The sequence below is a fragment of the Alexandromys fortis genome, unplaced genomic scaffold, assembly GCF_014885135.2.
Source record: "Alexandromys fortis isolate MF-2015 unplaced genomic scaffold, M_Fortis_MF-2015_v1.1 scaffold_152, whole genome shotgun sequence".
NCBI classification, from domain to species: Eukaryota; Metazoa; Chordata; class Mammalia; order Rodentia; family Cricetidae; genus Alexandromys; species Alexandromys fortis.
In genome coordinates, this window is record NW_026068045.1 from 3,926,221 (window position 1) to 3,942,120 (window position 15,900).

A 15,900-nucleotide genomic window follows, 5' to 3' on the forward strand; every position below is an offset into this window, starting at 1 on the left:
GATCCCAACCCACTGCCTCACGTGGTCAAACAATACCTGACACATGGTATGTGATAGACATTGGCAGGCAGCAAGTCTGAATAGCGACTTGTCTACTCCAGAGCAACACCACAAAATAACAAAGCTGCTCCAGCCTCTAGCAACATGGGCACTGGGAGCAACCCAGGTGGGCAATGTCAACACAACCCTGCTTACTCTGTAAAAGGGGCACCCAGGACTGCATGACACCCTTCCTGCCTCCCAAGGGCCAGCACCTGGCTAAGAAATACAATGGTCAAATGCTCTATAGATATGAAGAAGGTGATGCCCATGTCTAGCCAGCCTTCTGCACAGCCACCCTCTACAACAGGAAGGAGCTCCTGGTCTCTCATAGGAGCTCTGGGCTGGTGGTAGACCTTCCACAGTTGGCAAAAGTAGCAATTTCTGAAATCCACAAGAAGCAGTTATGGGCAAACTCTATAGACATTTTCATTTCTGGTGCTGAAGTGTTGCAGTTAGCCTTCATACAGTCCCTGGAAGATAAATATCCTGACCCCATCTTCCTAGCTGAAAAAACTGGGTTTCAGACAGCCTGGGTGACAGGAAGAAGCAGGCTGGGCATCGTTCCCTTCACCAGTTCTGTCAGAAGCACATGGCACATCCAACTCAGTCCCTTCTTCTTCAAAGACCCTTGAGATCTCTGAGTTCATCTGTTCTTCAATAAAAATGTGGATAGCAATCAGCTTTTCCACTCACTGGCCACATCCTCTTTCCAGATCTTTTGTGAGGACTCCTCAGACCTTTCTTTAAGCCTCAAAGTGACCCCTGAGATCATCCCTCCAAAAGTTGAAGTCACATTCCTGAAATTCCCCCACTGCCTATTGAGGGAGGCTACCCCTCCTACCCTCTAGACCTGCCAGACTCCTGACCCTACTCCTGGAGCCCTACTTCTGGCTTAGTTTCCTGTGATGGAGCTTCCCAACATTTTATTGATGGAATGTAGGTCAAGGTTAAAGGTTTGTAAACAGTGATAAATCTCTTGGATTTTATTAGAAGAATTCAGTATCCAGAAGGTACCTGGTCAAGGCCACATAGGTGGTAGGTTACCCAACAGGTCTCAGATGTCCAGGTTGTTGGTTAAGTGAAGTTCCGAGCATCTCCTCTCTTGGGGAGCGAGTGATAATCCCCAGCACAAATGTGGTTCCAGGACTCCCAGGATCAATTCCTAACCCTCGTCCCAATTGTTCCAGGATTCCCAGGGTCACTTTCTAACCCTAGTCCCAATTGTTCCAGGTTCCTAGGGTCACTTCCTAACCCTAGTCCCAATTGTTCCAGGACTCCCAGGGTCACTTCCTAACCCTCATCCCAATTGTTCCAGGACTCCTAGGTTCACTTCCTAATCCTAGTCCCAGTTTAGGCCCAGCTCTCCCAAGAGATTTGTTTTGCTTTTAAACTATTATTGTTAGAGTTATTGGCTGTACAAAGTAAGGGTTTCTTTATGGCATTTCATGTTCATATGCACACTGGTGTCCTGTCCACCCTTCCTAATCCTCCCTCTCTTTTCATTCTTCCATATCCATCGCAGTGTGACTTTTACTCTCAAGACCTTTTTTCCTGCAGACAGCATGTAATACTCATCTTCATTAGACTGGTCTATTTTCATTAACATGACAGTCTTTACATGTTCCATCTCTTTTCCTAACAAAATCATATTTTAACATTTTTATTACTGAATAAAACTTTGCTGTGTATATTGAACACCAAACAGAGGAACCCTCATCTGTTCATCTGTGGAGGGGCACCTAGGTTGACCAGATGCCTTAGAGACTGTAAATACCTGATTTTAAGTTATGCTACAGAGCCATGTAACAAAAACCATGTCAGGCTGATAAAACAGATGCAGGTCAGTGAGCCAGAGCAGAGGACCCAGGCATGAAACCATAAAACTAACAAAAAATCTGCACAACACCATAAGACTTTAACTGAATGAAGAGACCACATGCATAATAGGAGGAAATCTTTGCTGAACAGGTTAGCAATATCTAAAATACAAAAAGAAATAAAATATCAATAACTAAAGTAAAATCCCAGTGAGCAAGTAGGCTAAGGAACAGAATAAAATGATCTCGAAAAAGAAATAAAAAATTGCCAATAGATATTTTTTAAAGTTCTTAATTTCCTTGGCCATCAGGAAAACACACATTGAAATTTTTTGGTATCTCATGTGCAGTCATAACGGCTACCATGAAGAAGACAAAAGACAATAAAAGCATTGAGAGAGCATCTAGAATCATGTAGAAGGCACACTTCCACTCACAAATTTGGGGTATTATTTTGATTAGATCAGCCTTCTGTTAAGCCTGTAAAGAAGCTTGCTGAGGTTAATTCAGTTCCAAAGACCCAAGATAAATGGGGGAAACAGTTATTTACCTTGGTTTGAATTCTGGACTGCAAAAAGGAAAAAGCTAGCTAAGCAGTGGGATTCATCATTTTTCGTTGGTTTCTGACTGCAAACTGCAATGTGCCCAGCTGCCGAAAGCTCCTGCCACCAGCATATCTTCATTATGGCAGACTGCGCTCTAGCACAGGGAGCCAAACTCAACCCTTTGTCCTTCAAGCTGCCCCGCTTACGGCATTTTGTCACAGCAATAGGAAAAGTAACAAAACATAGATCACTCATTCGTGTGTGTGTGTGTGTGTGTGTGTGTGTGTGTGTGTGTGTGTGAGAGAGAGAGAGAGAGAGAGAGAGAGAGAGATTTAATGTAGGAGTTGGCATGATCCATTAGAGGTGAACAAGATTTTTTTATGGAGAGGAGTGTGGAAGGTACTTGTATGTATCTAAGGAGGGTGGAGGAGGCGATACCGGGGGTAGAATGGCTTGTGTGTGGGAAGGAGGGAAATAAAGAATGAGAGGAAGGTGGGGAGGGGGAGCTGAAACCAAGCCTGTGTGGTGGTTAATACTGGTTTTTCACTTAAGTACATCTGTCAACTTGACTTCATCCACTTATGGGATAAAGAGTTGAGTTTGGCTCATAGTTCCTGAACACAGTCCACCATAATAGGGGACGACCTTGTGGCAAGAGCTTGAGGTAGTGTGCCATATCACAATTCACAGTAAAAACTCAAGAGTAGCTGCATACATATACGAGTATTTTCTCTATTGAATCAGTAGTAGCAGGATCCGTCCTAAATCTGGGCCTTACCTTCTGGTACCAGACCGCATGTAAGGACCCGATTGCCCTCACTCTTGCTGGCAAGTTCATCTATCCTGTTCCCATACCTTAGCGGGTATTAGAAACTACTTCTTCAGGATTACAAAGTAGACTGAAGGCTAGCAGCTCTCTGGGAATTCTCCAGGACTCCATCACTGGATGGGGACTGCTGAGACATCCAGGCTTGTGAAGCAGACATTACTGAATTCTTGACCTTTCAATTAGGAGACAGCTATTGTTGGACTACCTGGGCCACAGCTTGTAAACTTCTCTAATAACACTGTATCTTTATTCTATCAGCCCTGATCCTTTAGAACCCTTATTAATGCAGCATATATTAAAAGCATTAAAATGCCTTCTTCATCTTATTGTGCCCGCCTCTCTGATGTAACAATGCATTTCAAACTCACCTTGATCTATGACTGTCTTTGTTCTGGAAAACTATAAAGCTTCATGAAACTGCTTCCACATTAAAACATGGAATTTAACCTATATATGTGTCCCTGTGCCGTGGTCACTCAAAATGGCTCAAGATTAAACTCTCATACTCTTTAAGATGAGAGCTGTGTTTTGTATTAGCAGAATTTGTACAAAATTTCAGATTAAAAGAGAAAACCGTAGTCAAGATCAGTAGGAAAATAATGTCGGACAGAAATGAAGAAGGACAAATAAATGACTGAATGTGCCTCAGGAGCTGTGGCAAGTGAGGGTGGAGAAGGAGGGTGGAGAGAGGTGAACAGGCCAGGCTCACATGACAGGGAACTTGAGATGTTAGGTTAAGCAATTGGCGCTAAGCTCTAAGCAGTAACACGTGAATGTAGTAGGAGGCTGCTTGTTCATTTCCCAGACACCCAGACTCCAGAAATAACCACACAGAAACTGTATTAATTAAATCACTGCTTGACCTATTAGCTCTAACTTCTTATTGGCTAGCTTTTACATCTTAATTTAACCCATTTCCATTATTTTATTTTTTACCACCAGGGTCGTGGCCTACTGACAAGGTTTCAACATGTTTGTCTCCAGCAGCACCTCCATGGTTTCTCCTTGACTCAGCCTCCTTTCTTCCAGCATTCAGTTTAGTTTTTCCCACCTAGCTCTACTCCACCCTATCACAGGCCTAAGACAGTTTCTTTATTAACCAATGGTATTCACAGAATACAGAGGGGAATCCCACGTCAAGTGAATGTTTTCAACAGAGAATGGTAAAAAATCTAGAATATTGGTGAGTATTGGTTGGAAACCAACGGGGTGATCATTGCAGTGCATAGGAGCAAAGTTAAGGTCACAAGTTAGTCAGATGAACACTGAAAGTAGGAGGGTCTTGTAAAATTCAGCGTGAAATACAGTCCAGATCAGAACAGGGAGACACAGCTGTGAGTGCTCTCATTGTCTTATACCTCCACACAGCTCTTCTTCCGTTTGCAGCTATTGCTTGCCAATGACTGTCTTATCTTCTGGCTCCTCCCTAAACAGCTATTTCATCAGTAGGTTGCTACAGCAGGTCAACACTGTCATCTACTGTTCATGTTTTGTACTCTCTTCTTTCCCCTTTTTTTTCTCCCTTTCTCTTTTCCCAAACCTATGTTTCCTACTGTTAATCTCCCGAAGTCTGAAGGCTGACTTTGTTTATGATTGATGGGTGAATATTTTTATCTCCTCTTTTTGGTTTATAATGGACAAATCCTTCCCATGTATCTACCATTTTTCCCCCTTGTCTTTACTATTCTAACTCCTAGGTGTGTCTGTCTTCTCTGGTCCAACCTAACAATGTTAGATGTAACATAATAATGATAAGTCATTATGCTCACTTTTATCGTTTTCCTCTTTTTTTTCTTTGTACTTATACCAACACCATATTAATGTGCATATCCATACCCAGTGCTTCTGGAGTCTCTTCACTCCAGAAACCCATTGGCTTTAAACATGTGTCTGTTTTGTAGTCTTTGCTACTCTAGTATCAGGGTGAGTTAGCTATTAGATAGTTACTGTTGCTAGAGACAGTATTCAACCCACAGGGCAGACTGAAGATAGAGCCTGTGCCTGGCACACAAGTGTGACAATGAAAACATCACTGTAACCTCATCTCTAATAAACACTGCAAACACACCCTGTCAGGGGCCATGAGAGTCGCAGCAGGTGACAACTAGTGCTCAGGGTCAGTCCACCAGAGGAGTGGTTATCTGATGGAGGTCAATCCTGTCCTGGCAACTCTGGAAACCTTTGCTCACATTAGCAGGTTGGTGTTTCCCCAGTACCTGCATTGTAGTGTGTAATCTCATGTGATGTAGTCTCATGATTGCATCTCAATCTTATGGGTGGTCAGGAAGATGACTTTTCATTCAGATATATAGTTTTGATATACAGAATATATACTGAGACACACTTCATAACTGGATCTATTTGTCCCACAATGACTATTTGTTTACACTTAAAAGCCTGCACTATTCGTCTTTTTTCAGACTAATATAAAAATAACAATTTCGCCTCAGTATAGCAGAAACTACACACAATTGGCTCATGTTTACCTCAGAGCAAGTTCAAATTAGACTAAAGGTTTTTTGTAAATAGATCACAAGTTTAAAATCTTATAGTTATATACAAGGTCAGAGCTGCAGATGTCCAATGAAGGATACTAAGAAAAGCATGCCATTTCTTTGCTTGCCAAGTCTGTTAACAATAGACCTATGTCTCAAAGCTGTTACTGGACACTGTGCCCTCACCCTGGTCTGGTTACAGTTTTACTCCTGAAACCTTGAAAACCTTGTGTTGCCATGGTAATGGCTCAGCTTCCTATCTCTTGCCCAGGAATGTGCTTTTGACCAATGAGAGGTAACTATTATAATTTCTTTATTGCTTCAAGGCTAGAGAAGAGAAGAAGGTAGGAGAAGTAAGAAGTAGGACAGGAGAATTGGGAAAGAAGCAGAACAATAAAGAAACTGATCGGAAAAGCACGGAGTGAGTTTGTTCATTCGCCCTCACATTATCAGAGAAAGGTTCTTTTTGCTTGCTGTAGCATCCGATTCTGAACCCTGAAGAGTGCCTTGGGCTGGACCCCAAAGGCTGTCTTTGATATCCACCAAAAGAAGAGAGAGAGAGCCTAAAATAAAAGAACAGCAGTAGCAACAAAATCTTAACTAATGACAATCTCAGATGGACAGATCCCAATCTGAAAACACAAGAGGCAGGAAACCCCGGGACAACTTGTCTCATTTTAAAACATCCAGTCCCATGAAAGTGATCCCAGGTAAAATGACTTATATAAAATTCCAGATGCAGAATTCAAAGACTGATTACAAATGTGTCAAAGAGCTAAAAAGAGAACACCATAATTTTCCAAGACTATACAGTGAGCTGAATAAAATAAAGAAGTCAATTCATGATATAAAAATAGAATTTAATGGAGAGAAAGGAATCCTGAAAAAAATCCAAACCAGAATGATGATGATAGAAATGAAAAACACGATCACAAATTACAGACCTCCATGGAGCGCCTCAGCCATTGGATGATCCTGCGGGAGATGAAGGGGATCGTTCAGCTAAGCCCACTGACAGCATTTTAAAACGTGTGATGGGAATGTGCCAGAAATTAGAGAAGTCATGCAAAGGCCAAACCTCCAAATTCTAAACAGACAGAAAAGAAAATCACAGAAGCTGGGCGGTAGCAGTGCATATCTTTAATCCCAGTACTTGGGAGGCAGAAGCAGGTGCAACTCTGTGAGTTCAAGGCCAGCCTGGTCTAAAATAGAGTTTCAGGACAGACAGGTCTGTTACACAGAGAAACCCTGTCCTGAAAAAATAAATTCATAAAAATAAAATCATAGAAGAAAAGTTCCCAAATCTAGGAAAAGAGGAGTTCTTTAGACAGAGGCACAGAGAACACTGGAGAGACAGGATCAGGAAAGAAACACTCACATCATATTCTAGTTAAGTAACCAAATGGACAGAATAAACTAATTTGAAAGCTGAAAAAGAGAAGTACTAAGTCATATATAAAGGACAGCCAACTAAAATAATTGCCGATTTTTCTTTTTTACTGATTTTATTTAGTTCTATATTTTTCTCTGCTCTCCTCCCTCTCCCTTTCTACTCTTTTCCATGATCCCCATGCTCCTAATTTACTCAGGAGATCTTGTCTGTTTTTACTTCTCATGTAGATTAGATCCATGTATGTCTCGCTTAGGGTCCTCTTTGCTGTCTAAGTTCTCTGGGATTGTGAATTGTAGGCTGTTGTTTTTGTTATTTGTTTGTTTGTTTTATGTCTAAAAACCACTTATGGGTGAGTACATATTCTATTTGTCTTTCTAGATCTGGGTTACCTCACTCAATATGATGTTTTCTAGATCCATCCATTTGCCTGCAAATTTCAAGATATTGTTATTTTTTTCTGCTGTATAGTACTCCATTGTATAAATGTACCACATTTTCTTTTTCTTAAAAAGATTTCTTTCTTTCTTTCTTTCTTTCTTTCTTTCTTTCTTTCTTTCTTTCTTTCTTTATTACGTAACAACATTCTACCTCCATGTATGCCTGCACGCCAGGAAGGCGCCAGATCTCATTACAGATGGTTGAGAGCCACCCTGTGGGTGCTGGGAATTGAACTCAGGACCTCTGGAAGAGCAGCCAGCGCTCTTAACCACTGAGCTAACTCTTCAGCCCTAAATGTACCACATCTTCTTTATCCATTCTTTGGTTGAAGGACATTTAGGTTGTTCCCAGATTCTGGCTATTACAAATAGTACTGCTATGAACATAGTTGAACACACATCCTTGTGGTATGATTGAGCATCCAAAAGTGGTATAGCTGGGTCTTGAGGAAGGTTGTTTCCTAATTTTCTGAGAAATCGCCATACTGATATCCAAAGGTGCTGTACCAGTTTGCACTCCTACCAGCAATGCAGGAATGTTCCCTTTACCCCACAGCCTCTACAGCATAAGTTGTCATCAGTGTTTTTGATCTTGGCCATTCTTACAGGTGTTAGATGGAATCTCAAAGTTGTTTTGATTTGCATTTCTCTGATGACTAAGGATACTGAGCATCTCTTTAAGAGTCTTTCAGCCATTTTAGAATCCTGTGTTGAGAGTTCCCTGCTTAGGTCTGTACCCCATTTTACAACTGAAACCATGAAAGCAGTAAGGGAATAGACTGGTGTCCCTCAAACTTTGATAGACCACATTTGCCAAATCAACAAAACTATCTGTCATAACCAAAGGTGAAAGAAAAAAAACAGGCCTAAAGAAAAGTTATGACCAGTTATGATCCAGTTCTATAGAGGATACTAGAAAGAATATTTCAGTCTGTGAGAAAGGTAAAAATATCAAGAAACGACAGGAGTAAAACACATGTGAAGCTAAAGCACTTACCAAACAAAAGAAGACTAGGGGCCGAATACTATGTCAACAAAATGATAGGGAGTAGGAGACACCTCTCAGTAGTAAATCTCAACACCAGTGTGTAGATGGAGTGGCGGGCTGCTTCCCGCCGCTTGGGAGGGCTCCCGGCCACCAGCTAGCTTTACCCAAAATAATTACATGGAAACTGTATTCTTTTAAATACTTCCTGGCCCATTAGTTCTAGTCTCTTATTGGCTAATTCTCATGTCTTGATTAACCCATTTCTAATAATCTGTGTACCACCAGCATGACTGGTGTACCATTCAGCATGTCTGACGGGGCGGCTGGCTCCATGGCGACTGACCAACTATGCTTTTTTTCTCCCAACATTCTGTTCTGTCTACTCCACCTATCTAAATCCTGCCCTATCAAAAAGCCAAGGCAGTTTCTTTATTAACCAATGAGAGTAACACATAGACAGATGACCCTCCTCCATAATTTCCCCTTTTTCTGTTTAAACAAAAAAGAAAGGCTTTAACTTTAACATAGTAAAATTACATATAACAAAACAGTTATCAAGCAAGAATTACAGTTACAATATTTATATCTACTTTATCTTTTATCATAACTAAGGAAAACAATAACTATGTATTCTTCAACTCCATCAAAGACTCCAGAAGGATATATTATTACCTAAGCAAACAAGAAATAAGCAACTTCCAAACTCTAGAAATAACAGAGACATCTCGCTGCCTGGACAGTCGCCCAAAAGTTCCTCTGTACCGTTGAGGCATCCATCTTCAGCCTACAGGCCCATAGTTTCCAGCAGACAGTTCCATGAAGCAGAAAATTTCAAAGACAGTTCAGTCACTATCTGCTGTGTCCTGCAGAATGTCTCGCAGACTCTTTCATGAATCAGGAACCCCGAAAGATCATCTCACCTTTAGGCAAGTTCAGCAGTCCTCTCTCTGCGGGTTCTTTGTGTCCACTTTATGCAACAGTCCAGGCAAGAGCAGTTTCTTGCCCAAATGGCTATCAAACTCTATAAGGAGCCTCTTCGATGCCCATCTTCCTCTTGAAGTAGATTGGTGCTGCCAGGAGCAGACATGTCTCATTGCCATGAAAAGCCCTAAGTTATTAAAACATTAAATGCCATATTCTGCAGTCTTTGAAAGATATGAAGAATGCCTATCTAACTGAAATATATCTCTATATATCTAGAAAATCTAACTAGCATGACTACAAGCTTGATTATTATTGATGATTATCCATTAACAACCTATATTTCCTAATTATACATTACATTTTTAAATGAACTACGTAATCATAATACCTTAATCAATATCAGAAATACATATACATATAACAAATTGACCTTAAACTTGTATCAATAAGTCAAGATTTATACCAATGCAAATTATTCATATCTATATCACCAATGATCTCAATTCACCATGGAAGAGCGTAGACTGGTAGAGTGACCAGGGACAGAACCCTGTCTGCCCGTGCAAACCTCCCATTCCTGGACCTAGCGCTGGACTCTCTCTCACACAGGCCTAACCTGATGAGTTCCCTGCTAACCTGCCCATGCCAAGGTCACACTCCTAGACTAGCCCTGTACCAGCCCAGCACACTAGTCCCACATTGCTACAGCAATGAGACAGAGAAATCAAAGTTTTACTTAGTGATTTCTGTTTGTTGAAAATTATATTAAATCCATTAATATTTTTATAATAAAGAAAAATAAAGATCAGAATTGAAAAGCTCCACAAAATAAAGTTTTATTTTATTTTTAAAGATTTATTTATTAGGTATATAGTGTTCTACCTGCATGTCTGCCTGCAGGCCAGAAGAGGGCACCAGAGCAGTCAGTCAGTGTTCTTAGCCACTGAGCCAATTCTCCAGTTCCAAAATAAAAAATTTAAAACTTTGATTCTCAATGATTTACTTCATACCTGAAGACTGGTTCAAACTGACAGCTGTTGAGAGCATTCTTAGCACCAAATAAACACCCTTAGTACCGGATTTGTGACCACTGGGTATCACCTTCCAGCAGTCAATGTTTCTTGGAGAAATGGCTGATTTCAGGAGTGGAGCAGGTAACAGAGAAGCTGAAACATTTTATATATTAGGTAGCAATAAGGCCCCTATTGTGGTTCTCAACCTTCCTAATGTTGGGACCCTTTAATTCAGTCCCTCATGCTGTGTTGACCCCAAACCACAAGATTGTTTTCGTTCCCTCTTCATAACTATAATTCTGCTACTGTTAATGAATCGTAGTGCAAATTTTTTTTTTCGAGACAGGGTTTCTCTGTGGTTTTGGAGCCTGTCCTGGAACTAGCTCTTGTAGACCAGGCTGTGCAAATATTTTTGGAGATAGAAGTTTGTCAGAGGGGTCATGACACACAGGTTGAAAATCACTGAATAAGGCTGGCAACTATTTCTCAAGTGGCATAAAAAGCAATTGGGAGATATGTGCTGTCTAATCAGAAAATTTTGGCACCAATTCTAATGGAACAATTCTTACAGCAACAACAATAACTTCAATGGGTCTGATCATTAGCTTTAAGTCTGTTCGTTCAAGAGGACCCAAAACCCCCAAAGTTAGGGGGTAGGAAAATACTAGGAGGCCCCTTGAATTTCGTTCTTTGGCTAAAAACTTGGAAGTAAACAACAAAGAAAAACCTGTTCTGCCTTTCCTAGAAAAGGAATATAACTGGGAAAAAATGCTGGAGAAACTTCCTCTAACACAGCATTATACTAAGTGCATGAAAAATAATGGTAGCCCTGGCATAGCACCACCCTGAAGATGCTAAGAAGTGAGGGATGGAGATTCCAGTAACTCAGCACCACACACACATCCCAGTAGACCAGCTCCTGGCAGACTCAGAACCCTTACCTGACCTTCCATACAGAACACCCAGCTCCTCCTGTGTGTAATTTCCACTAAGTGTTAAATGGATGCATATTGAATTCCAGGAGCCCAAGGAATGTACTCCTTGGTATTTTCTATTGCTTTATTAGAATATCTAAAGTGTCATTTTGACTGAATGGGTCTCCCCTAAGAACTCCCAGACTGCTCAGGCAAGTTGGTGCTGGACTGGATGAAGAGCAGGTGGGGGGATGGCAGAAGGAAGCGTATCTGAGTTTGAAATCAACAAGAGCAGAGCCGCAGAGGCAGCATCTCACCTTACCAGCCTTTGCGGAGTCCTTCCTTTGCGCACACACTTTCAGCATTCATGAAACTTCACGACAGTTGTGTAAACATTGTCATTTCCACCTGGCAACTGAGGAAATGGGCCCAGAGAAGTAAATAGGGGTGTCTAACGTCTGGTGAGTTCAGTGCCGCGATGAGACTTCCACCTTTGCTGCCGGCTCCAAATATGTCGGATATTAAGTCATGGCAAGCTTTCTCTAGATTTCAGGTTCCTTAAATGGGACCAGAAATTAGGGCTGGAGAGATGGCTCAGAGCTTAAGAGCACTGGCTGCTCTTCCAGAGATCCTGAGTTCAGTTCCCAGTAACCACATGGTAGCTCACAACCATCTGTAATGAGATCTGGTGCCCTCTTCTGGTGTGTATGCAGGCTAAATAAATAAATTTTAAAAATGTGACCAGAAATGAACACAGTTATTCTAGATTCCCCTTATGCAGGTAGAACGCGGAGCCACTATGTACCCTAATGACACCTGGTAATGTTTGTGGAAATGCTTTGCAAATGATACAGCCCTTGATAGATGGTGTCATTACAAGGTCGAAAGGTGTATATCCCCTTTTAGTGAACACACTCTACTAATCACATGCAAAATTGAGGAAAACTATTGTCTTCCAATGTAAGGTCTATAAATTCAGGCCACCCAAAGGGAGGGATTCTTTTAAAAGGGCCTTTATTGTTAAGGAGTTATCTCTGCTGGTGCATACTGAAACAACAGTCTTGATGTGTTTGCGGTGCTGTGCTGTGGTCATGGAAGAGGAGCCATTTAAGCACAAGAGAAGGCAAAGCAAAAGCAGAATATGCATCCAATCAAATTAGGACTAGATCCTGGTCCCAGGACAGCAAGTGCACCTGTCCTTTTCCATCTCTACAACTAGAAGATGTCACCGAGAACTATTGTCTAGATAACAATCAATGGTCTTTGAGACCTTGTTTCCCCAGAGTGTGGTAGGGTTATTGAGGGGAGCTATGAGGAAGACACGCTAAAGTATGTGGCAATCCAGGTCTTGCCCAGGGAGGAGGAACCTGGGTTATTCACGGGGTTTTCCCCTGGTGCTGTAAGCTCCAGCCTTATTTCATTGCTTCCACTCAGAGCAGTGAGGAAGCCATGAGCCCCAGGCCTCTGTCTAACTTTTGTTAGGGGGACTTCTCACTGTCAGCTCTTCTTTGTGAAGCCAGTGCTGTATTCCCAGGGAGGGAGTGTCTGTCCAGAGGTACAGAAAGCAAAGGCTGGAGGAGGAGACACCTGCCCCAGAAGGGGCAGGGACTGGAGGCCTCAGCTAAAGAAGGAAACAAACAACCAATAAAAGGAGACTGCACTCTGCTCTGCTGGGCTGGGACAACAGGAGGTCAGGTATTTCCGAATGTGAGCTTCTTCAGATGCCCGCTTTTCCTTATGAGGCCACACTCAGTGGCTGTCTAAACATGGTGAAGAAGTTCTATCTCTCTTGTTTAAGCTGTCCTCCAAACAGGAACACTTTCTCTTCTTTTCTAGATGAATTAGGTACTAGCAGTCCTTTATCTGTTTGCATGGACGTTTGATTGTGGATTTACCTCTACACAATTTCTTCCTTGAAACTTTACTACTGTTTCTTTTATGTGTAGAGGATGCATAGCAATGTGAGCCAGTCAGAGAGTAGGCAGAGCCCATCAGTTCAGCGGCTTGCAAGGTCAGGCCTCTTTTCATCTTTCAGAGTTCAGGTGTATGGTCCAACAAGGCTGAGGTATGGCTTGTGACATTAGAGATGGCTAGGGAAGTAAAAAGGTTACACGACCAGAATCCAAACTTCCTTTGGCATTGTTTTCTAGTAGTTTTCTGGTAGGCTAGCTGACAGGGGTTCTGCTGGTTCTTGTCTCTGTTGGTTAATGAAGACATTTGTTTTCTCTCCCATAAACACGAGGTGCTGCTGTTATGATAGGCTCATCTGAGGTGGGCTGGTGGCCGTAGGAGAGTTTCCTGATTGAATGGGAGTTTGTGTGTTATTTGATGTTTTTTGTGTTGCTCAAGAATCCTTCATATGCTCAATCCTTAAGCTGTAATGTTAAACATTTCCATCTGGAGGTGTCAATTGTAGCGTCAAGATAGTGCAGGGTGAGGTCTATGACATTTTCCTCCACGCCCCCTACATTGTTTCTCAACTGGGGAAAGCTGAAGACTTGGTTGGCAACATAGCGAGTGAATATGTCACACTGAGCATGAGTAAGAAGTTCATTTCTGCCTACAAAGGCACACAAGATTTGTGGGTCTGGGCACACCAAAGTCATCCTCACTTCATCCACAGTTTCTGTGCTGAGACTCTCCACCAATAGAAACAACGGCAGATCTGGGGTTTCCCTGGAGAGAGGCAGATCTGGCTGGGAGGGGTAGTCTCTGTCCCCACTCATCTGAGAATTTTGGACATGTGATTTAAGACACATGCTCTCCCAGGTCACTGTGAGACTTACTGAAGTGTCTAAAGATCCTCACACAGCATCTGGACCACAGGATGTGTTCAGTGAGTGGGAAAAACTGGTTTTTATCTTCATGTTAGAGCAGAGATTGACTGCTCATTCCTCTGAAATATTGGGATAGGAAACTTAACCATATGACTTTCCCTACTTGTGATTGTCCAATAGGTCACGTGATAGAGATTGTTCCTGCCTCTACTTGTCATTCAGTGCTGTGTATTCTCTGTTTTAAAAATAGTCTTCATGATAATTGTCTTACAGGGATTTCATAAGGGCCAAATATAAAACTGCCACACTAGAAATGAAAATATCTATCTATACAGGGTCCTTATTACTGCTAACGAAGGACTTTAGAAATTGTATTCGTCTGCCTTGGAAGACTTAATATCAGTCACATTGACTGCAATGTGGTGTCTCATGGGCTGTAGAAAGTGACTCTAGAGAAGGCCTGCTACCTACAGACGTTAGGCTCCTCGTATCTATGGAACAACTGAGGTGTGCGGGTGACCCCAAGAATCCTGAGCCAAGTGCTAGCCCTCAGGAGGCACTCGGAGAGTAGAGAAACAGACAGGGTGCTGTGCAGTTAGCACAGTCATGGTAACTGTCTGTGTTCTCCAGGGCCAGTACCCCCAGGACTGTTGGTAAGACTCACTGATGGTATCCTGGGACCACTTCAAGATGCTGCCCAGGCTCCTTGTTTTCTCTGCTCTAGGTCTCCTGGTGTGCGGTAAGTTTTCTTTCTTCTTATTAGAAGTGCCCTTGCTGTCTGACAAGCAACCGTCCTCGTGTGGAGAAACAGAAACGCTCCCAGTGTTGTCTTTACTAGAGCATGTGTGCCTTTGTCACTTGTCGCATTGCTCTGGGATTGACAGATTGGCATCGGTGTCCTCCACGGGTTAGCATGTGACCTTAATCGCACTAGTGAAATGAGAACAATATCAGCCACTTCTTAGCATTGTTTTTAACTACTTAATTAATTTTTACTTATTCTTTGTGTCTTTCACATCATGCTACCTGATCCCACCCATCTCCCTCCCACCCCAAAATAAAACAAAATAAAATTTAAGAGAAAAAGAAGAAAAAAAGAAAAAATAGGAAGGGGAAAAATCTCATCATGGAAGCTGCAGGGTGACAGCAAGTCACAGAGTAAGCCTCTTTAGCTGTATTTTTACATGTAGGCATTTATCAAAAAGAATCACTGATCTGTTACTGGGGATTAGGCATTGTACTGATTGCTTTTCTGTGACAAAATATTTGAGAAAAGGGTTTACTTGGGCTTGCAGTTTTAGGACATACACACACGCACATACTATAATGGTGGGAAGATACAGTGGCAGGAACTTAAGGCATTTGGTTTCTACAGCTGTGAGCTGGGTGGTGGTGGAGGTAGTGCACGCCTTTAATCCCAGGATTTAGGAGGCAGAGGCAGGCAGATCTCTGTGAGTTCGAGGCCAGCCTGACCTACAGAGTGAGTTCCAGGACAGCCAGAAATACACAGAGAAACCCTGTCTCAAAACAAAACAAAAGTATGGAATATATACATATTAAAGTACTACTCAGCAGTAAAAAACAAGGACTTCTTGAAGTTTGCAGGCAAATTAATGGAAATAGAAAACACTATCTTGAGTGAGATAGCCAGACCCAAAAAGAGGAACATGGGATGTACTCACTCATATTTGGTTTCTAGCCATAAATAAAGGACATTGAGCCTATA

The 15,900-nt window shown here is 42.0% G+C and overlaps 1 protein-coding gene across 1 annotated transcript in view; it reads left to right on the forward strand.

Moving 5' to 3' along the window:
* Window positions 1-12,843: 12,843 nt before the first annotated feature.
* Window positions 12,844-15,900, forward strand: part of LOC126486529 (peptidoglycan recognition protein 3-like) — a 13,894-nt gene continuing 10,837 nt past the window's right edge. Inside the window, exons 1-2 of the mRNA XM_050118797.1 lie at window positions 12,844-13,092; window positions 14,805-14,913. Of these exons, the coding sequence (XP_049974754.1) occupies window positions 14,841-14,913 (73 nt within the window). The 5' untranslated portion in view covers window positions 12,844-13,092; window positions 14,805-14,840. The remainder of the gene's footprint in view (window positions 13,093-14,804; window positions 14,914-15,900) is intronic.